A 24414-nucleotide genomic window follows, 5' to 3' on the forward strand; every position below is an offset into this window, starting at 1 on the left:
GCTTGCCATTATGCTAGATTTCCGCAACTGGCCGCTTTCAGATACAGAATGCTGGACTACATGAATCTAGAGATTCTTTTCTCATGCACCACAAGAAAAGTTTGCAATCCTCCTTCAGGCAGGTACATGCTGAGGTTTCCAAATGGTCAATTAATCCTATGCCACTCAAAAAACTCTTTTAAGTAATATTCACAGTATTTACTACTCAATAGTTTGATAGATAATTTTTAAAATAATCTCACCAGAAGCGTTTAAAAATAATCAGTGTCATTACTAAAGGACAGAATTCAGCAAATACTGAAAAGAAGGTTGGCTAATGTTCACACAAATTTAAAATTAATTCAATTCTTTTGGGTTCAAGTATTTTGTTCATTCAGTCTCCAAAAAAAGATCAGTACAATTGTGCTTGTTTCCAAAAATATTAATTTAATTTCACAGTAAAATGCAATTGGCATGGTTTGTGAATGAATCATACTCTAGAAAAAAGTACTTACCAAATAATAAAAACTAAGTAAAAATTTCAAACCTGTTAAATCAGAATGAATAATAATTCGAATTCTGAATACTGAAAACTAAACACAGTTAATATGTACAATAATATTTTTTTTAAACTTTAATAGGTTCGTATAGTAGGATAATGACAGATAATTATGATACATTCTTGGACCTTTATCTAGGACAGAGAGTGCCGATTACAGTAATTCTTTGCATAAAATTTAAATAGTCTGCTTAGCAATTTAGTAGGGATTTGAGAAGAAAGCTATATTGGACTGCAGCTCTAAGTTATTAAACTCTTCTGGAAATATTAGATGGATTTTTGTGACATTTAGCGATACACTTGCTATCAGAATAAGGACATAAACTTTCTCAAACCTTCTCAAAATTATCTTCTTTTCAAGATAATTGATCACTAATGTAATCCATTTCTTGGTTGATCTATAAAGTTAAGCATATACGTAATTTGAAAGGTGTATTCAGACTCAGCAATTTTTATAGATTGTAGTATAGATTAAGCTTGCATACAAATAAAAAGTTCACAGGTGAATATTTAGACATAGCTATGTAAATTTAACAGCATTATAAGAAGTGGTAGCCATGTCTTATCCCATTTATTTCCAAAGATACAGCACGAATCTAGTTTATCTCTTATAGCATGTCTAAAGCATGTTTCCTTTTCAAAATAAAAATGCAGTTAGTCATATAGTAAAAATCTGTTTCCAGGCATGCCAATCAAACTTCATAAAGTTATTTAAAAAAAATAAATATCAAATTTGTAGTCTCTTCTTAGTAACATCCAGACTTTCTTCAAAGCTACTATCCTTACCAAGACCAATCCAATGTAATTGTCACAGTTTAACCCCGGCCAGCAATTAAGCACCACACAACCACTAGCTCACTCCCCCTGCACTGGGATGTGGAGGAGAATTGGAGGGTAAAAGTGAGAAAACTCGTGGGCTAAGATAAAGGCAGTTTAATAATTAAAAAAAAAAAAAAATATATATATTTATATATAGTAAGGGGGGAAAAAAACAACAAAGGGAGAGGAAAATAAAACCCAAGAAAAACATGTGATGCAAAAGAAAACAATTGCTCACCACCAAACGGCTGCTGCCCAGCCACTGCCCGAGCAACAGCAGCTCCTGCCAAGCTCCATCATGCAGTTTTATTGCTGAGCACAATGTCATATGATCTGGGATATCCCTTACAATTGCTTGGGGTCAGCTGTCCCAGCTGTGTACCCTCCCAACTTTTCATGCACACTCAGCCTCGTCACTGGCAGGGCAGTCCGAGGAGCAGAAAAGGCCTTGATGCTGTATAAGCATTGCTCAGCAACAACTGAAACATCAGTGCGTTATCAACGCTATTTTCAGTACAAATCGAACATGTAGCTCTGTACAGCCACTATGAAGAAATTTAACTCTATCCCAGCCAAAACCACTACAGTTATTCACCATGCCCCCCAAAAAAAGTATTGTGCACTCCTGAAACTTAAAATTTCTGAGTTTACATATACTCTAGAATAGCTTACTGAGCATCAGTCTCATGATATTTTATCCACAAAAATTCAATATATTAAAGTAGCATTCTTAATTCAGCATGTTTGAGAAAAATAAATTTAGAAATATAGGAATATGAGTATTCTTTGTTGCTAATTTCCTTCTAAACTCTCCTAAGAAAGGTAACATTTTGGCTCTGAGTCAACCCAAACTGTACATGCTACTCACAGTGAAGTGCCACAAGCATCGTATTAGAAAGGATCATTGCCCTTCTGCAATGGTACCAACTGTCTGGCTATGCAGCCAAAATCAGAGCCATATTTAACCTCCGAAGAATTGACTTGTGTACAGTTTACCATCTTCTATTTTGTAGAGTAGTTAGTGGTGATTACATCAAGAAAATAATTATTTATGCTTCAGTGTGAGTAACATCATTTCTTCCTATTTATGTATTTAACATTTGGGAATTTCTTCATTTATTTGGCTTTCTTCAGAAATACTAACATGCTTGCCTTCTTTGTCAAATACCATGTTAATATCAATACTTCTAGCTTCCATAGATCTGTTAGCTCACTTTCTTTTTCTCTCTAACTTCTACAAAACCCTCTGTTTAAGCCATTTGCTGTTTTTTTCCCAGGTCATTATTAAAGATGCTAAATAAAACAAAATCTTACATTAATATGCTGAACAATGAATTACAACTCATTTTGTGTCATTTATATTGACCCTGTGCATAGGTTCCTGAGCAATATTTCAAGCCAGTTGTTAACATCTCTTTTCAACAAATGTGATTCTTCTTAAGTGACAAATTTTCATCTCAAAAATTGTGTTAAATTCAGGTATTTATTATCTCCCTGAAGTATAAAATAATTTTCGTCATGATGCAGCTTCAGTGTAAATACTGACTGATTGTAATTTAAATGATAATTTGCTTATTACACCAGATTGCCACAATTTGGGATTTTCATTATGCTTAATCATAAATAGTTTCAGTGTGTCCAGACTGTCATCAAATTTTGTTGTAAATTACATTAGCAGCACTCCAATCATCTATTAATTTTATCATTCTCATCTTACAAGAAGCTATCATTTTGTCAGACATGACTTTTTATTTGGAAACACGTACTTATTGATTGATGCTTGATTATCACCTCTCATTCAAAAGTTTCAGGAACAGGTATCTTATGTAAAATCTAAGATCACACATGGCATCTTTTTTAAATCAATGAGCAATTTTTCTGTTGTCACTGACTTCAGTATTGCACTTAAAATACATGATTTAGGTCATTTCCTATTATACAAACCATGCAATTTATCTAGGACATTTTTTCCCAAAATGTAAAAAAAAGTCTTCTAGAAATACTTCACAATAACTCCTTTCTCTCCCCTCCATAAATATTTTTCTTCTCAAGATGTCTCATTTTGTTGCAAAAGTGTTACAGATTACAGCTGAAATTGTTGGGTTGAACTGTTGGCCTTCACATAAGAAATTGTTCCCCCTTAAGATGGAAAAAAGCCTCTAAAGAGGTTAGATGAAATAACAGCTATTTACAGTATCAAAACACGACACACATGATATGGCACATATAATTCCCATGTCCCCATCTTCTCTCATCCCACAAAACAAATGAATGAATGAATAAATAAATAAATAAACAAAGCAAAACTGCTCAGGAAGTCTATCATCTTGACAAGACGGTGGACTGGGAAGGACACTGGAAACAAGATAAGGACAAAGATGGGGAAAGGCTCCTGAAAAAATAAGAACTAGAGAGAAAGGGGATGGAAAGAGCAAAGAGATGAAGAGGGACAAGTGGGCAGGGGTTAGATGGCAAGGGAAATGGACAGGGAAAGAGGAAGGGAGAGAGAGAGGAAACAGGGAAGGCAGAAGAGGAGAAAGCAGCAGAAAGCAGGAGGGAAAGAGTGTGATGCAGAGAGATGGAGTGCACACGTGAAGGGAGGGAGAAGACAGAGAAAAGGGAGAGGAATTCATCAGAGATGACAATCTTGTGGGGAAAACAAAAACTTTGAGACAGCTCTTTTATTTAAAAGGACTGGCTAAGACATACTCTTTTTACTAGGAAGTGTCCTGCTCTAGAGTTTAATGATCCACCCTCTATTCAAGAAGAATGGGGTTTGTATTCTTTCAGAATAAAAAAGTTTTCTTCAAAAAAATAATTTATTTGTTAGCATTGATTTCTTTCTCAGTAAAATGCCCTATACGTTCTAAATATTTACTAAGCAATTTAATCTAATGTGCATAGACATTAATTTTCCTTTTCCTGATCTCATATCACTACACCCTACAGAAACTACTCTGCTTTTGCTCATGTTTGAATGTGTAGCATTCCTCATCATTCTTTGCTAACGCTTTCCTAACTCCTAAACTTTTCTAATACACAGTAACTAATTCTTACTGCTCTTTCCAAAAATATTCAGCACATTTTGATGAAAAACTAATATTATCCCAACCCTTTATCACGTGGCCAAAATGAGCCATGAAGGTAATAAAAGTATCTTACTTTTCTGGAAACTTGTGTATACAGAGCTCAAGCATATGGTGGTTGTTTTTAAATATCCATATCCTTTTACAACTATTTCTGTTGTCTCTTACATATCTTTCATTATTACTGTTTCCCGGGTTCCTTCTTCCTATTATGTGTTTTAGAGTACTGTATTTCCTGTTGAGTTTTATTTTCTTCCCATATTTCTGATCTCTGTGGACCTTTTTATTTCTACATTTTCAGTGGAGTACATATCTCCTAACGTATTTTCAACTGAGAACTAAATTAACATGCTTTTCTGTCAACCTTCATATCAATACTGCTGGTGAAATAAAAACAGACATAAAATAAATCAAGATGGAAGATACCATTCCTTTAGCGCACTGCACAACTATTGTGCAGTATATTCCACCAATGTTCTCTCAGAAATTTCCAGTCCACATCGAAAATTTTGTAACAAAGACAACTCTTTTTTTTAATAGCATTGTGAAGTAGTATCACATACGTAATTAAAACACAAACATATTACACTGTCTGTATTTCTTTAATTATTTTGTATTTCTGCCTGAAAAGAAATTAAGTACACTGTAAAGATTTTATTTTTCAGAAAACTCATGTTGGTTGATGGTTCTCAAATGCCACCCAATGTTCTTAAAGCCATCCCAGATTACAGACACTTCCTTTCCTCATTTTCAACAGTGATCATTTCAGTGACTCTTCAGCCATTACTGGCTTATTTAGCTATTCCCACGTCATCAATTCTTTTATTTCTGTTTCCAGTAAGGAAGACAGGTTGCATTGCACCTATTCTACTCGTACACAAAGCTAATTTGCACTTCAAATATAATCACTACTATATACTTTTTTTTTTCCCCTTAAGTTTCCAGAGCTTCCTTCATGGAATACTTCATAGGAAGACTCTTTACTATCAGTGCATTGCTGAATGTTTAAAAATATAGTTTAGTCCTTTAATCACAGGTTTGTAAGTGATTGGACATTTTCAAAAATATTATTACCTGTGTAAGTGTTTCAAAGCAAGCTCATGGCTTCTGAATTTTTTTAAAAATCTTCCTAGTAAGAGAACATTAATATTCCAAAACTAGTACTGGGGGCGGGGGGGGGAAGTTTTTGAGAAATATGTTGTTTATGCTAGCTTCTCCATTCAATGATTTATACAAGAAAGGAAATGCAGTTTTGCAGCATGGTGCATGCCCTTAATTTCTTCTTATTTGTGGCCACAATATTACCTTGGGGCAAAACTGATAAAACTTTATCTGAAGATGAAGGAAAACATAGAGCTCAGAGAACACTGAACAACAATGTGAGACACTGCAGCTTCCCGCATTGACTCTCCATGCCAAGGTGGATGGAGAGGAGAGGGAGGATGATCCGATTTCAGATCATCATGGCCTCATGTAGGCAGGCCAAATATCTGTTCGTGGTTTCCAAGACCTTTATATAGACAATATTAGGCTACACAGAAAAGGCGTTTCTCAATCCTTTGGTCTTTCACTCCATGTCTGTACAAGAAAAATTCATGTCAGAAGACAAACAAACCTGTCGAGGCTACCTATTCTTAATTTTTCAGTACCACTTACAGATAGAAACTTGGTATTCCAAGAAGAGAATGAAATTTGCCTCTTAAAACATACAGAATTGCCAAAATGAAGCTATTTTATTTCATTCTGTTTGAGGTAACTCCTCCTGAATTAGTAAGATGTAAAGAAAATACTAATACACATACCTACAGGTTCACACATGAGGATAGGCGATGGGATTGGAATCACAACTAAAACTAAACTAAATATAGATTGAAGACAAAGCATATTAATGTATGACTCCAGCTGTTCACTCTTCCCCAGTCCTCTTGTATCTAAGAATGTGGCTAGAAGCACACAGTTAAGAGGCCACTAACTGTCATACATCAAGATAACAGCTTTTACTAGAAGACTTTGAAATCAAATATCAAGTTGAGAACAGGCATATTGTTTTATGTAACACATGAAAAGTTATTGAAAATGCTACTGGTGTTAGGGAGTGGATTTTTGTTTTGTTTCCCATCACTTTGGAGGTAAACTTCTTACACACCTTTTCAAGACCTTCTTCCTTGAGGCTGATAACATCTAAATCAAAATCTGTCCTTAAGCCATTGGTTTTGTTGAAAGTTATCCTGCCTGTGAGGCCTTCCCAGTGGGCCTATGGAGAAAGAAAAAAACAGTTTCTATAAATAAATACCTCTTCGTTTTTTGCCCAAAAAGAACAAATTTTACTTCTGCCAAAATGGGAACATTAATTATTCATTCTAACTAAATAATTTACCTTGTGGCTGATTTTTTTAAAAAGTATTTTGTATTCACTTTTTGCTAATTAAATCAACCTTTCTTCAGTCTTCACAGACAATTTTTTAAACAACTTTCCATGTTGGCCAATAGACTCTTACTAAATGAGATATAAGGCTGTTTTGTTTTCATCCCTCCATCGTTTATACATGCATTTCCCTTTCTGCTTCCCTACATGCCCCATCCTCCCTCCTCCCCCTCAAGCATCAATCTCTCTCATTAATGCTGGATTTCATTTTTATGCCAGGAATTTTCATTCAAATAAAGGTTTGCTTTTGCAAGATGACGAAACCACACTGAGATAGCAAAAATTGAGGTCACCGAGACAGTTTTCCAGAGATGATACCTTACTTTTAATAAAGTGCAATAGCCTCATTTTTTTAATAACTTAAAGTCTACCTAGTTCTAAAACTATACTAAAGTAGAGGAGGGAATGTGGAAAACAAAATTATCATCCTAAAGGAACTAATATTAAAACGAGGATTATATTCCATTGCAAATACTTCTCTTTATCATAGTATTTTGGATATCTACAATGAGAAATATTGTATTAGGAGTTACTTACAGTACAAGAGACTTGAATACAGTGTTCACCTTAAGCACTTTAAATCTCCTAGCTTTACTTTAAGTCACTATCTATCAGTATCTAAACAGCATACTAGGACACCAAGGCCACATATACTAATTTACCATAGCAAAAAAAAAAAAAAAAAAAAAAAGCAACAAAAAAACTAGGGAGTAAACTTCATTCTTGAAGTTTGAACTTATGCCAATATTTATTTGCTGAATTTTTCATAGTCAGTCTATGATTTGGGACTTCAGGGTTTTGGGTTTTATGCGACAAATGTTCCACAAACACACACACACATCCCAATTCTCTACGAACAAAAGTTTTATTTAGAATGCAGTTATTTCACCCTTTTATATTTCTTTGTTCCAAGTAATACCTCAGGAAAACCCACTTTTTGTCTTCCCTGTTAAACTCTTTACAGATAACAAGCCTGAGAGAAGAGCATCTACTGAAAAAAAAAGGTAGAATTCAAGTAGAGTGGGAACAAAGGAAAATGGGAGTTTGGAGAAAGGAAAGTAATAAAGCAGCGTACTTTATTAGTGACTTACCTCCTTAATGAGACTCATAAAGCGGGTCCCAAAGCGCCATGGTTTGTGGCGATTACACTGTAGTGAACTGACCGTCATCTGTGGGAACTGCTGAACAGCCACTGACACCACATGAACTGCATCATACATTAGCGCTGCATCCGTCTGAAATTACAATGAAATCAGAACCATGAACATAAACCAAAAACATGTGACAGACCAGCAGTGAGAGAAGGAAACAAAAAATTAGCACTGTTTATTTTGTTAAAGGGAGAAAATGATCTGATTTCTTTTGTAGCACTGTAAAATACAGCCCCATTGCCAAGTCCTACGTAAGATGTGTCAGGACATCCAGTCTCAGTTTTTCTCTTTTTAATGCTGAAATAAGGGCCCAAGTACCAACTTTCCAGGATCACAGGAGAATAGCGATGTCTCTGAGTACTCATGTCACTTTAAAAAAGCAGTGCATTAGGGGGCTATATAAATCATATATACATGTGTGATTCAAGTTGGTTATTTCCATGAGTGAGGTGAAAGAAAAAAAAAAAAAAGATTAGCAAGGTAATAAAATCTCACCTATGAAGGAAAGTGCACAGGCTAAGGAAATAATCTTTCTGTTTTGAAATTACAGACTAGATACAGTCCCAAAGGTACCCAACTGATTCATTAATAACTTTTATGGGTATCCGTTGAAATCCCTAGGACAGATATAACCATCATCATCTATATATCAGAGGCAAATTATAATTGCATTAAAATGCACACTCATTTTAATGGTTTTCACATCCCACCCTAAATAAATAGGCTGTTTAGACCTGGTATGTGCTAACTAATGTTGTATTAGCAAAGGACAGAGACAGCCTCTCAGTACACGCTGTCATGCTGTACAAGAAACTGACATCTCTCTCCTGTTCTATTTGATAAACAGAGGCAAGCCTTGGAACCAAAAGGAAGAGAGGACCTTAGATTCAGCTGGTGGAAATGAATGCTATGCCATCTGCTCAGCATACCTTAGAGAAAAACGACCTATTTCCCCTTCTCATTCACATAATTAGTGAGCTGTGAAATTAGTTCTTTAATGGATAGGAAACCTGGAGTTTATTGCACTTGTCACAATACAATACAATGCAATACAAAATGAGCTTATATAGTGCCTTTCATGCAAATGCATCCCAAGGCTCTTTACGATAAAACTAAACATAAAAATGCAAAAATGCTCTACCATTATAGCCCATAAGCTACTGTTAAAGGGGAAAATACATGTTTACATTTAAATGTCTCTCCCAAGGAGAGATTTCAAAATTCAAACAGAAATAAATCCTAATTTTAAAATAGCCAGTATAATAGGTTCCAATGATCTCAGACACCAAGTAGTTTACGCAGGGGCTCCAAATCAGTCAGAAAATATTTTTGCTGCCAAATTGTTCATTATCTTCAAGGCATTAAAGTGCTTTTAAGGCAAGCTGATATTTGACAAGGAGGCAGTGAAACACCAAAAAGTTGGAATGACATGCTGAGTAAGCGTCATACAAAGCTTAATATTCTAGAAGCATTACTTGGCAGCAGTTGGAGTCTAGACAACAGTTTTTTAAATAAATTATACAATAAGTACAGCAGACTATTCTGGCTTAGAAATGCAAACTTTTTTTTTTTTTTTAGATCAGTTTTACTTCTAAAACTGTGTAGTCCTTGCACCAGTGAAGGAAAATGGAAATTACTGTGAGCCTTTAGCAAAAGCAGCCCATTAAGAAGCAACCAGAAGTTCAAAAACAGCATTAACTGATTAATTAGATATAAATTTGGACACAGAACTGATAAGACTCATCAGCAAGAATCAAAAGGACATTATGCCAAATGCAGAGCAACATGGCTTTTTGTCAAATTTTATAAGCCACTGAGCTGGAAATCTGTAGGATGACAAGACAGTCACCTCCAGTGGATGCATTACAAAAGCCATTGCAGGTTTAGAAGTAATTCAAATTCTGATAATATTCTTCATATTTGACTGATGAATATTGATTAACTGGAAATAAATCTAAATGAGAATATATTTCTTTTAAATGCACACAACATAAACTAATCACTGGCTACAAGTTGAGTGTCCTATTTGACTTTTAGGTGCTACAGGATAAATCCCTTATTTACACAGGATGAAATTCCACAATCCACATTCTATAGGAAGATTAAAGTTAAATGTAGGCTTGAATGCTTGGACTGAATAAAAACAGATAGAACTGTATACTCAAAAATATATTGGTTTAGTGATTCAATATTGCACTCATCTCACTGGGCACAATCATTGATTTTGCTGCAAGAGAAATAAACGGCACAGAAGTCAGGAAGAGATATAAAGTATATACTTGAATTTGCAGGTTGGGCTTTCCTCTCGGTTGGTCACTTTACCTTTCCTCTGACAAAGAGTAGGAATTGATAGCTGTTGGCCTAGCTCTGCATCCTTATTCATTAGGCTTCCTAAGCTTTTTGTCCCTCTGCCCTTTGTCCATAGCACTTTCTCTTCCCTAAATCACACTTTTCCAACTATGGTTTGTACAGGAAGTACTACAGGTTTCAGCAAGAGACTCTCTGGAAACCAGGTGGAAATGTCCCTAATTAAATTTTGAGGATTCCTTATTTAAACAGAGATGAGCAGTCTGGAAGGAAGAAGAGGTAGAAACTTCAGGAGAAGCAATGGTTCTTGAATTTCAGATAGAAACCTGCTACAATATTTCCATTCACTGAAGTGCGTAATACAAGAAAGTAATCTTAGTGAAAAATGAGATTAGTATTGTTTTAGTCAACTTGTATAAACCTTTTAAAAATTAGACATTAGTATGAAGTTCTTTACAATGAGGGTGGTGAAACACTGGAACAGGTCGCCCAGAGAGGTGGTTGGAGGCCCCATCCCTGGAGACATTCAAGGCCAGGCTTGATGAGGCTCTGAGCAACCTGATCTAGCTAAAGATGTCCCTGCTTACTGCAGGGGGGTTGGACTAGATGACCTTTAAAGGTCCCTTCCAACCCAACACATTCTATGGTTCTATATGATTCTATGATTACGTTATATTACACAATCATATCTTGGTACAGTTTCGGAACCATGGGTTGTGGAGTATTTTTGGTTTCACAGTCCTACTTAGTATTTATGACGACTTGCTTGGATACAGATAAACTCATCTAAAATACTGCTCATGATACTGTCACTTGTATTTCTACAACTACAAAAGAAAAAAAAATTCTACAACTACAGAAGCTACGAAAATTTTTCATCAAATTGAAACAGAATGAGATTGAGTTAGGTGATTAAAATGTCAGGTGACAGATGTCTGTGACCACAAGTCTGTTTTTCAGTTGACTCTGTCAAGTAACAAGAAAGCTTTTAGCACTCAGAGGTAATAGCTTAATCAGAGATGTGATTTCAGTCACAATATATCTCACATAGAGAGAAAATACCAATCTGTGTTTGATTTTTATCCCAAACTCAGTTGGATACTACACATTTCTTCTCAATACTGTTCTGGCTTTCCTTTACCTCCTGTCTTACTGTGGGTGTTGTGTTTGCCTCTATTTTTAACATGTGTTTCTGTATAATCACTTTTGAGTCTTGCAAATTACTTGGTAAATACTGTCTAACAAACTGCATGCAAGTACTCTAATCTCACTGTGAAAGGGCTCTGGTGGAGTTTGACTGAGTAAAAAGAAGGTAGAAAAAGTGTCCTCTTTCTTATTAGAGATGGAGTCTAATATTTCTTCCTGGGCCTCCTGAGAGTAAGAGGTGGTCCTTTTCTTCTCCATCCCCAACTGCACCCAGAGATGTCAAAGGCACGTGGCAAGCTCTAGTAGATACATATTGTGATTTTTGCCACATGCTTGCTTGTCCTGGTTAATCAATATTGTAGGGAGGGGTTGAGTTTTGGGGGCTTGGAGCTGGGGCAAGGAGGTTGGCAGGGTAGTGTTTTTTACTGGTTTCTAACCTACATGGGCAAAGCTGATGCAGAAGAAACCCACTATAGCCTGCGTTTCAGTCAAGAAAAAATCTTCCCCACATAACAGAACTGACAAACTGCTTCTCTGCAAAGTTTTTCTACCCTTCTTATGACATACAGAAGCTATGATTTTTAGTGACTTTCAGCATGGCTGGCAGGTTAGACAAGAATGAGCTGAAAATCCTGAAACCAAATGGGCTGTTTATGCACTACAGCTGCAACCTGAGATCTATGTCTGTATGTTATGACCTTTCAAAAACTGAGAGAAAGGGCTCACACTCTGACATCTAGGTAAAATCCAAGCACTCCTAACAGAACAGAAGAATCATGATCTTCATAAACATCTTCAGACTTACAGTAAATTAGAGATCATTGATGTCCTTTGATATCTGACTCAACAAATGTGCTAACTGCTTTTGGAATACCTGTGCCTAAGTACCTATTAAGCATTAAAAACAACTGCAGATTCTGCATTTAATGACATCAAATCATGACTCGCATGCGCACCTTATTTGCACAGCAATGTTTTTGTATGACATTTCCATTTACCTCCATCAAACTATATGAGGATTTCATGTACCAATAAACCTCTCCTCTCTGGATCATATCTCACTGCTCCAGAATTGTCTGTAAATTGTAAAATATGTGTTTTACTTTTAGAAAATACGATTTTTATCACACAGTCAAGTTTAATATTAATTTAAGATGAAGGATTGTTAGACTAATTCTGTTTCTTCATGAGCTGTATCAAAAATAGTACACTTCTCAAACAGAAAAAAATCATATTTCAACTTTTACTATACCAAATTTTAGCCCTCTATAATCTACAATTAAAAATGGACCTGTTACACAGGCGCGATCTGGAAGAACTTTCAATTACTCAAATACAGATTATTAAAACCGGCTTGAAAGCATGAAACCCTCAGGTTTTCAATTAAATGTTAAATTAAACTAATGTAATTGTTTTTCTCCTTAATTAAATTTATTACCACTAAAAATCTGTGAAGAAATATGGTAATCTACTTAAAAGGTGCTCTGTGAAGTACTTGAAAACACCAAGAAATTTCTCTACTGAGTGACATATGAAATAAGTCATTGGAAAAGAGAAGCCTAATAAATTTACTTTTTGTTCTTTAGTATTTGATCCAGTGTGGATCCCAGAGAAGAATGAGCTATTTGCCCTCTTTACTCTGCCAATTTTTTTCAGTGAACGTGGGGAACTTTTTCCACAGAAAAGGAGCCAAAGATGAGGGTCAAGTATGAGTTTAAAAAAAAAGAAAAAAGTTTTAATTAGATAAGTAAAGTATTATAAGGATTATCTCTATAAGGATTAGACCGCTTAACCATTTTATTATTAAAGACAACCTCCTTGCAAGTATGATACGTACTTGTTTATAGTGATCTGCATTTTGTGTTTGAACTTGCCTTTATTCATTCAAGTCATATCCAGTAAAAGCAAATGAATATTCCTTTAACTCTAAAAGAAAGAAGGAAAAGGAAGGACTGAGGGGTCAAGGGGGAAATGAAAGCTTTTACATGTGTAAAAGAAGGAATAGAACTTCAAAATTTGTTTCAGAATTAAATTCAGATACAACTCTTCTAAAATGCAACTTGAAACTCTCTAAACAGTCTAACAAGACTGGATTTTCCACAATAAAAATTTTAAATATTTGATTCACAGAAGATGTGAAAATATATTTCTTCATCAAAGACAAAGCAAATGAGAAAGAAAACGCAGTAGCATAATATTCTATAAATCAGTTGACAGGTCCTGTCCTATCACAAGGTGGATATCTGAATCTGCATTTACCAGTCACTGCTGGCATTAGTATCAGGTTACAAATACATCATAAATTAAATATATCTAGATTTTTGTGCAAAGACAAATATTTTGCTAAAATTCTTTTTTTTAAAACAGTTCTTTAACAAACAAAATTGTCCATGAAAAACAAAACTGAAGTAAAAAAAAAAATCTTGAAAGGTAGCATTCCGATTCTGTAGTCAGTTCTGTGTTAAACTGAATTGACCCTCTAAAAATTTCAAGGGAGGACACTGTACAGTTCACTTGAAATACTGCATTGCATGAGCCAAGCTTTTTTCATTGATTAGTACAGTATGCATATGCTTTTCTACTTTTTAGTTCTTATGCTATCGTTACCTGAATATTATCTGAATAAGTACTACTACATTAAGCAGGATAGCTTATATTTTTCATGTGCAGCTCATTATTCTCTTCAAGGTTATCTCTGTCTTCCTGTCTCCGGTCAGTCAATTTTTGCCCTTGTAAAATAAGTCCAACTACATTTAAAATGGCAAACATTTCAGAGGGGTTTGCTTAGTGTCTGACGGTCACTAATGTATTCTGTAAAATTTTGTGCATTAATTAAAACGAGGCTTAAATTCTTTTCAAATGTGACTTCTTTTGCTGTATCAAAAATGAAATGAAACTGAATGCAAATGCTTGCAAATGTATATTTGCATTTGTTTCCTAGGTGACCATGACAAAAGTATTTAGGTAAATGCATAAAAGTGAAAGAACACTTTCCACTTTTTTTTTTTTTAGCAAAGTCCTTGAAAATGTGCGAACATGTTAAAAGCAATTCATGTGGAGTCTTTAATGCATTCTGAAACTTATTTCACCATATAAAATCATTTGTTAGTGAATTTCCATTAGCCACACCGACAGCCACCTCAGACCATAATATCTTCTGAAATAAACCTGGTACACACTGACTATGGTCACTGGATTAACAAAGTGTTAACACAGTCATTTCATGCTGTAACAAGATTCTCCCGCTGAGCTTGTATTTATGGTACCTGCCCTTGCAAGGGTTTAGAACACAATAAGAATGTTGCGTTTCCATTTGGCAAAAAGGAGTGTAAGTACACAAGGCAGGACATGTTACAGAAGGACTGAATTTTCCATCGGCCCTTACAAATTGTATTTAATTTCTTACACAACAGTAATGCCTTGGATAGAATACTGGATGCAAAGTCAGGTTCTTGGTTTGATTTTGGTTTTTTAATTCCCAGTATATTCAGACTATTTCTAGTCAGCTTTCTGAGGGGCAGAGATGACACAGTACAATTAGGAGGGCAACAACAGCAGCTCTGTTTTTTTGATCTACCAGTCAATACTGGATACTGGAAGTACAATGAACAGGACAGCATAGTCCTCCCTCCCCAGCATAAATTTTTTGTGAAGAAATAACATTATTTAGAATGCACTGCACAATAAGGATTTACAGTGGCATATTTATTCATTGCAAAGCCCTCAAAAATGTCCCATAATCTGTCTCCTTAGCCTGCTAAGCATTGCTTCTCCTTTGATAATTACTTATTTTTCTCTCATTTATCCTTGCTGATAATTTTACACACAATGCATAATTATTACTTACAAAAACACTGAATAAATGGTATATTACATAAACAAACAAAACACTTCCTTTTTTGTTCTACTGAACTTCCCACCACCTGCCTTTCATTTTTCCCATATTAGTCTTATTTTCTAGATTATTTTCATTGTAAGCACAGTGAGCAGAAATAGGCCTCTGTGCAAGTTTTAGTATAATTATTATTTTCCTTTGAAGACTGACTTAACCATATAACCTAACTTCACTTCCTTTCTTTTAAACAAGTCAGGGGAAAAATAAATAAGAACAAAAATGTAAGAAAAGTCTGACGACACTCAAGTCAGGAAGGGGTGACCACCTACAGTGCAGAAGAGCTCTCATTACTAACACTGTCTATTACTTTCCTTAAAAGCCGTCCTTGACAGAAAATTATAAAGTTGCCTTTAAAAACTACTGGATATGAACTATGGTAACTATGATAGTATACATATAAAAATAAGCTAATCTGTAGTTTCTTTATTATGGATTTTACTATTGCCTGGTCAGAAAATTTTAAGAGCCAAATCTTGATTTATGTTGGGCCAATGTGATTTTAACCCCAAAACTAGAATAATTGGTAACACAAGAACTTTTTCCCCAAAATTCTCATATAATGTGGTGCCAATAGTGCTAACATTACCCTACTAGAAGCTTGATTCACCACATATCCTTGATCAGCTACCTACAAACCACAGGTAGTTTCAAATCTGCACTACAAAGTGATTTTTCAAGGAGGTCTAGAAAAAGAGATTAACATTGAAGAAAGTAGTTTTTCTTTCACTTTTTCAGGTCTAATGTTAAGCAAAGAATCGTTGGATAAGAAGATGAAGAGAAAGCATCTAACTATTCATGGTCTGTACGGTGCTCTTTTAATCGCTATAATCTGGAATATTTTCAATTTTCAGAAATTATTTTTCAGAAAGGGTACTAGGAGAATTACAAAACTCCATGGATCTATCTACAGTTATTTTATTTATGGCAATTACAGTCTATGGTTAATGAGATAGACATATATTCCATTGCTACCAGTCGGTGTTTGAAATACAGTTGCTAAAATTTTACATTATTTTCTATGTTTTATATATATATGTATAGGAGAGATAATTTTCTATAAGTTACTGTAGTAATAATAAAGCTAAAAATGATCACGTTCAGATGCATAACATACATAACAAAAGATAGAATAAGTTGAATTCACCACAGAGATGGTAAATTCAAAGAAGTCAGAAGTTTAGATTTAGATAAAAGGGTTTATGTTTAATCACATGACAAAATACCATCAAGACAAATGAAGCCTAAAGAACAGTCCAAAGGAAATATTCGTATCACAAGTACGTTCAATAACATGAACTATTTGGGACCACACGGATCTGCAAGGGGCACAAAAATATAGTATCTTTCTCTAGATATATATACTGCAGAAAAATTTGAATATGAAATTAAATGCAGATTTAAGTTTATTCTTTACTTCTCCTTTATGCACTATGAGATGAAACTAATTATTTTTAAATACGGCTTTGCATTGCAGTAAAATCATACAACCTCTTACAGTAAACTTGAAAAAAAAGACAGAAGGGTTAATCATGCCATGCCATACTCATTTTACAGCCACAAAGTGCTTGTCATCATACCTGTCTTCACTCAAAAGTAAATAAGTAGTATCATACACATACCACCCCCAGACTGTTTGGTTTTTCTTATTATTCTATACAGTTATGAACATACAGCTTGATGAAACACAGCTTTCAATAATAAGGTTTACACTTCATAGTGTAAACTAGATTCATGAGAAAAGGTCCTTCAGGACATTCAGGAAGAATTAGACAAGAGATTAGCTGGAAAGGTTAAATTGCCCCATGCCATTCCATTTAAAGAAACAGTTCTCTCCAATGAATGTAACCCAAGACATAAGGTGTACAGAAATTCCAAGCAGCTCTGAGTTAGTCTACAGCAAACCAATACAGCAAAACAGCTGTGCATATAAAGAGAAAAACCTTTCAAAGTTCACCTTACGTAAGTAGAGCAGGTATGTCTTACCTTTTCTTAAATATTTCCAGCTGTTTTGGAAAGCACAAAAGCAACTAGATTATTCCATATTATCTTAACCTACCCCAGGTAAGAGTGATTTCAAGGCAATAAGGGAACAAAAAAGCATTTATCAGTCCAAAATACGACAAATCTAGCCAAGCTCACTACAATATTTTCTTGGTATCCCATCTCTCTATGGGATATGCACCCCATAAAGACTTGTATTACAGTTTGAGCACAGTTTGGGCAGCAATAATGGAAGAAAAGTTCTTTCAGCAATTCACACTAACAAGGATATTAGTGTAGCATTAAGTAAGATATCTGTGGGCACACTTGGATTCTGAGCAGTGCCTTCAAGGAGTTTGTCATACAAGGCTACAGGAATAAAAGTATTGGGAGAAATTAACTTTTAAAAAATATTTTTCGGACAGTTGAATGAAATCTTAACATTTATATAATTGGGACATAAGGAGGTGATACAAGTCAGCGTAGTATCTCACAAGGATGTCACAAGCGTCTGGAAGAATAAAGCAGAATTAGGAATCCTCTAACTGGCATAAGTAAGAGAAAAGGGACTGGAAGAATATCATTTCTGCAGCCTATGAAAACAAAGACTGAGAACAACTGCCGAGGGGAACACACACCAGGGAAGAAAGGAAAGCTAAAAAGCACAGAAGAACAAGCATGCATGCAAAAATGACAAAACAAAAAAAAATAATAGGAGTCATTTTATCTTATGGACAGATAGAGGCTTATATTGGATTAGATTTAAAAATCTTTAACAATCATTAAAAGAACCGCTGCACAAGATCAACAACAGAAGATATTTCAGTTAGATGATGCCTGACAAATGTAGTAGCATGCAGACAAATTCCAGAGATCCAACATACTACTACTCCTCACAGAAAGCTCTCCTACTCAAGGCAATTATAATGAGTGAATGAAATTAAGAAGAAATGGCTTGCAAAACTAGTTCCTCCCCTCCTCGGGTAATAAAATCTATTGCCCCTGAAATCATTTCACTTAATTCTTACTTGCTAACACATCCCACAAAACCATTTTGCTGAGTGAGATTTAATAAATCTCTCAGCCTGGGATTAAATTTTACTGTTTTATGAACTGTTAAATTGCATTGCATGCTTATTAAAACTGGTGTTTTCTTACTTCTTGACACATTCCCAACTCCACCCTGGGGTACAATTAAGCAAACAGTAGAGATTTTGTTTTCACCCCAAAAAATACATTTCAACTGGGAACAAGACATAAGCATCAGCAAGCTATAAACAATGTTAATCTAACTTTTAAAGAAAATCAAATCACTTGTTAGCACAAACTCTTTTTTTAAAAAATATGGTAGCATTTCAGCTGAATAATCATCACATTAAAGAATAGTTGCTTAGATTTTTTTCTAACATTTAGTTGTCTAGGGAATTTTAAACAGGATGTTTGTTTACAGAGATGCGTGTGCTTTTAAGTAGAGACAAAACAGACACAAATTATTTTCCCCACCATCAAAATACTTGTGAAATCCAAAAAAGCAAACGATTTATTTCTTATATTATTGAAAAAGGCCTTAAAACTAACAAACAATTTATTTTTTTTAATCTATAAAAAATAGAACTTTTTTTTATAGGCTAGGTTTTGGGGTTTTTTTAAAAGTGTAATTTTGTCTTACACAAAAAGAGAAAGGAAAAGATTTTCCCCTGTTGCCTCAATGCCTCATAGTTTGATCTCCTATTATAAGAGAAATGGCAAAAATGAAACAATTAAAATTTTGAGAAAATGTCAAGAGAAAAAGAATATCACTGCAAAGTGACAGTGATGCTGTTGCCACATTTCTTGCCATTACATTGTCTTTACATAGGAAGGAATATGCATTTTTTTATTGACAGAATAAAAACATATTTCCTGGTATAAAAGTTTGAAGTGATAGACTCTTTTTATCTCACAAAACAATCTCAGATAATCATGTAATTTGATAAAATATTTATGGTGCTAAGAACCTTGAAGTTTCTGAAAATGAGTTAGGTGTGTAGACATTTATTGCAGCTTGATTTTAACTTGCTGAAGATGAAATTTTCAGACAACATGAAATTTTGCTAGCAATTAACACCAGAGATGGAGTTACCAAGTAGTTTTAATACAGGTTTTTCTGAAACAAGAACAGCAGCAGTATTTCTTTCATCTGCTTGACCTCTGATTCAGGATCTGAATTTTCTCTTAGCAAATGAACAGCTAAAGATTTAGAATACACTCTGAAGTGCATAGGAAAATTTTGAATTACATTTTCTGACAAGGACATCTTGTCATTCTTGTGGAGCAAAAGCTTAAATCTTAAGTATGAGGGAAATTTTCAGTTAAGGAAATAAGTAGAAAGAGTCTGAGAATATTTAGAAATGCATCTTTTTCTTCAATGTTTAAATTTGAGTGGATGTCAGTCTGGTTTCAAAGCCAGTCTCCCTACACAAGGTTTGCTAGTCTGATGTAAGGTTAAGCTGTGACTGATTTCCTTAACTTTCTGATCAACTTCTCAGTCCCTCTTACTTTTAAATTAACTATTTATTGGACAGGTTATCTGTCATTACCCTCTACGAGTGTTCAGGGTGGCTTACTTCTTTCCAGTCACAGAAAGGGAAGAAAGGTCCCAATATAAATAATTCAGCCTATATGGCCATCTACATTTATCTGGAATAAATGCTGTTAACTGTATGAAAAAGATAAAGGTGAAAAAATAGTTCTATAGTATTTTTTAGAAATTTATTTTCTCCCATTTTCTATTTTCTGGCTAACAAGACCACATAAAGTGTGATTTCATAAAGACCCACTAAATGTCCCATCATGTCACAAACTATATTAATCCAAGAAGCAAATGACTTTCAGTGCACTGCTTGCAATAGCAAATGGTGTCCGCCTGCATAAACACTTAAAAAACTGTGCTTATAATATACAATTAAGAACAATGTGCTGTGATGTTAGGTTTCTATATAACCTTGAAAACAAATGTAAAATTTCCAAGTGAAATTTATTCTGAAGCACCTTCTCAACCTTTCTGTTGAACTTCAGAAATTATGGTATGTACTATAATATTTTTTACAATAAAAAAACCATATCATGCTCTTTTATATACCTTAAAGACAGATAGCAAAAACCTAATTACCAGGAACAATGGGTCATTATTTGGTCTTTGGTGGTCCATTTCCTTTCATCTGTTCCCCTGCTCAAAAATCAATATGACTGTGATCACTGCAACTCCATCAACCACATCCATAATAAAGAGCTGCCTGCTACTGTTATATTAGCTCATTATATTCAAGCCTTATCACACCACATGAAAAGCCCCTCTGCATGAGCAATTCGTAAGTAACTACAGAAAGATCCTACTCAGCAAATGCTCTGAACAACTTTGTACTCATGTACAGCAAGAAAGTACACTTGGCAAGACGAACTACCAGAGAGGCACAAGGTTGGAATAATCCAGAAATTAAATGCACATCTGATAAAAAATTGAGAAAAAAAGCATTCTAAATAGTGAATCTCAACATATTTTACTTTTATATCTTGTAAAAGTTTCACAGTGTGTGGATTTCAGAGCTTTCACAACTTCAAACTTTTAAATAAAATTACAAAAATAAATGTATGTTGATGACTTTGAAATGCAGAGACAAAACAGTTCTGAATCTTCGTAATAAATTGCCTTCTCCTGCTTTCAGCAAGCTCCATTTACATTTCTATCCTCTCAGAAAGAACTAATGACACAGATTTTAATATCCTCAGCAAAAAACATGATTACATGTGCAGCCTTGCAAAGTTCATGTTTGCAGGAGAAAACAAATTGTTAAGTGGTGTAAAACATAACTAGCCCATAAAAGAGTGTACATTCGTTTCGAAACAGAATTCTGCTTTGTCAGTCTTATATAATTCCTTTATTAAGTAGCTCTGTTTTATCCTATGGCTCTGTTTTAAATAAGTGATTTTTTTTGCTTTTGGATTAACACCTCTTTAAAATCAGTAATACCCAAAGGAAAAGGTATTAAAAGAGACCACTGGCCTAAGATTTAGAAAACCAATCTTTTGTTTAGATTTAGAAAGTAGGTATTTTATGTTTGGGTTTGGTTTGGGGGTTTTTTAGACCTGAGGCATATTAATTTTTAGATTCTTCATTGTTTTTTGTCATTTTTGTATAATCTTTAATCAACTTGTACGTTATATGCATATCATAGCCTAGACAGATTATAGAAAAGCAAAGTGACCTTGTAACATTACATTTTCTTTTCTTTGCAATTGTGCTTCCAACAATGGCATTTCACTGTATAATTGCTTTTTGTTTCAATGAAGTTCTCCATTAATTAGGGTTTGCTTTCAGAATAAACTTTTTATCATATTATGATGCTAGTTTTAATAATCATATTCTCATAAACTGAATCCAGCTTCACCATCAGAGTAGACACAGAATTAAATACATGCAGACATATTTGCATTAGACACATTTTGTTTTGATTAAAATCTTCTTATATTAAGTCAATTTATTCAATGATTGAAAAGCTGTGTTCTGATTTGTGACACTACTTTTTCAGGTTATCTTCTAAAAATGCCCTCATAAAAACAGCCATCTGTCTATTATTCTAATATATTAGCCCACAAAAAATTACCTAATTTAAGTACAGCCTCAAATTGTGATTCAGAAAAAGCTGAATAACTTTTAATGGGAACCTAAATGGCTAATGCTGTACCTTGACGCTGAAAGATTAACTGAAGTTTTAGGTACTTTGAAATCCTTAAATAGCAAAGCACACAGAAGTCCAAAGTATAAAGAAAATAAAGATAGACAGATACACAAAGTAAGGATAAAGAAAAATTATATTGGTGGTTTTTATGTATATGAAATTTTCAAAATTTAGAAGTCACTTGTAGTAATTCAGTGCTAGAAGAAATAAAGGCTTACTAATAAGAACAAATCAAAATAATTTTGCTATGGTAGACATAGCTGCTATTTTGGTCAGTATCAGAACCAACTACAGTCTTCATAGTGATCAGATTTATTTTGATGTATATATGAATCTTGGTATGTCCAATAAAATTTGTAGCAATATAAAATATCCAGATTCACCCAGTGATCCTTTCCCAAAATTTTGGAACCCTCTCTCCCTAAATATAGTTCAATTTCAAAAGGATATTTATATCATAAAGCAAATTGACAGTATATAATTATCACAATTACTAAACCAAAAATAGGAATTGAAAACTGAATATACTTCCAGCTTTTTCAATACTCCATCAGGATTCTGTCCTTCAGGATAACAGTCAAATTTCTACACTACATCTAAATCTACATTTAAAAATAAAAATGCATCCAAGCTGAGGCAGAAGTTTTAACAATTTTTTGCATATCTCTGACTAATCTGATGAGGATTTATTCTTCCCAAAGTGTACAAATACGTCTTAACTATGCTTTAGCAAGATTTAAAAGCATAATTTTCATACCATTCATCTTATTTTTAGAGATGTTAATCCTTTATATTTCAGAAGGTTGTGCATATCTGAAATTGCAGACTGCATAGAGCAGAAAGAAGGGAGGAGAGGAAGAAAATAGAGGAAGTATACAAGGACATTCTGCTTTAACTGCAGTAATACAAGGATTTTTCATTTTCTCATTCATACTCTCAAACAGCTCTACTAGCCAAATGGCCTTTGACAAATAAATTGGAAGGAAAAATAAATAGGTACAAATGTGGTAAGTCTCATCAATTATTCCAGGTCTTTAGACTTTCTTTTACACTTCTGTGCAGTTTCTGAGATTTCTAAGACAGAACAGCAAGAGGATCATTCACATAATCTCCTTTCTATAAAAAGCATAAAAGTACAAGTATTCATCTGCACCTGTAAGAAAATTTCACAGAAATCTATTCCTTCTTACATCTTCAAAGAAAGTACGATCAAAAATTAGTGTTAATAGTTTAAAGTGCACAAGTTTTCAGTTTGCTGCTATCACTCAGCTCACTTCTGTGCATTCTGATCCTGAAGTTGTTTCTCAGTTTTAGCAATCTGAGCACTACACAATGCACTATCCTTAAGAGGCGTCCTCCCTTGTACTAAGCCAGTTTCATATTCCCTCATGTGTCTAAATTAGCCCAAAGAAGCACCGTATTAATCAGATTGTAGTGAAAAAAAACAGAATGTAGGTATAGGAGAATTCAAAGCAATGTCACGTTTCTTTACAAGGCAATAGGCAAATTCCCTTGGTTTTATTACCTCTTGGCTTCTTCTTCCAAAGACTGTAGACAGTGTGATAAGAGGGGTTTTATCAATAGACAACTTAAAACTAGAAAACTAAATCTAATTATTATTAAAAGATGGGTTTCGGTAAGAGTTTATGAAGACACTTTTATAATATATGGCTTTGCACTGTATGTTGATATTTTAAAGAAATTATTTTTGTGAGGTATTAAGTGTAACTGATGCTTTGGATAGTTACAAAGAAATAAATTGTTTTGTCTGTTATACATAGTAGAGCATGCAGGCATTTCTATGGGAAAATACGTACCTAACAAAACATACTGTACGTGTTTTTGTAACACATGTAGATACATATTTAATGGAAAAATAGGAAAAATCTTCACAAAATCTGTGTTTACCACATAGAAAAAAATAGCTCTAAGGATGTAAGCTTTACCTCTCTTGTGCACATGCAAGTCTTAATTTGTATAACCACAGAGAGTATTTTCTACAGGATCCCACAGATACACATATGAAGTCCAGTGTAGCTAGGACAGATCAAAATCCTGCTCCACAGATCAAAATCCTGCTCCATGAGGATTACAGAAGTGCATTTGTATCAGATGCAGTAAAAAGCTTCTGACTTGTGGAGACAACATAAAATTCATTGATACTCTCCACAAAATTCCAAGCTTCTACTTAAACATAGGGAATGTTTGTACTTTTCTAGGGAAAGGTTGCAAAAAACAACAACAAAAAAAGCTGGAAATGTAACGTTTCTGCCCTACTTGTCTACCTAGAACTGGCTAATCTGATTTAGCAGAAATTTTCTCAAAATACTTGTCCCAAGAGATATAGCT

The 24414-nt window shown here is 34.2% G+C and overlaps 1 protein-coding gene across 1 annotated transcript in view; it reads right to left on the reverse strand.

Moving 5' to 3' along the window:
- GRIK2 (glutamate ionotropic receptor kainate type subunit 2) overlaps positions 1-24414 on the reverse strand; it is a 410119-nt gene that overhangs the window by 182512 nt on the left and 203193 nt on the right. The window contains exons 7-8 of the mRNA XM_054195142.1: positions 7960-8103; positions 6590-6697 (exon numbers count right to left, since the gene is read on the reverse strand). Of these exons, the coding sequence (XP_054051117.1) occupies positions 6590-6697; positions 7960-8103 (252 nt within the window). The remainder of the gene's footprint in view (positions 1-6589; positions 6698-7959; positions 8104-24414) is intronic.

Source organism: Rissa tridactyla, chromosome 3 (assembly GCF_028500815.1).
Source record: "Rissa tridactyla isolate bRisTri1 chromosome 3, bRisTri1.patW.cur.20221130, whole genome shotgun sequence".
NCBI lineage: Eukaryota > Metazoa > Chordata > Aves > Charadriiformes > Laridae > Rissa > Rissa tridactyla.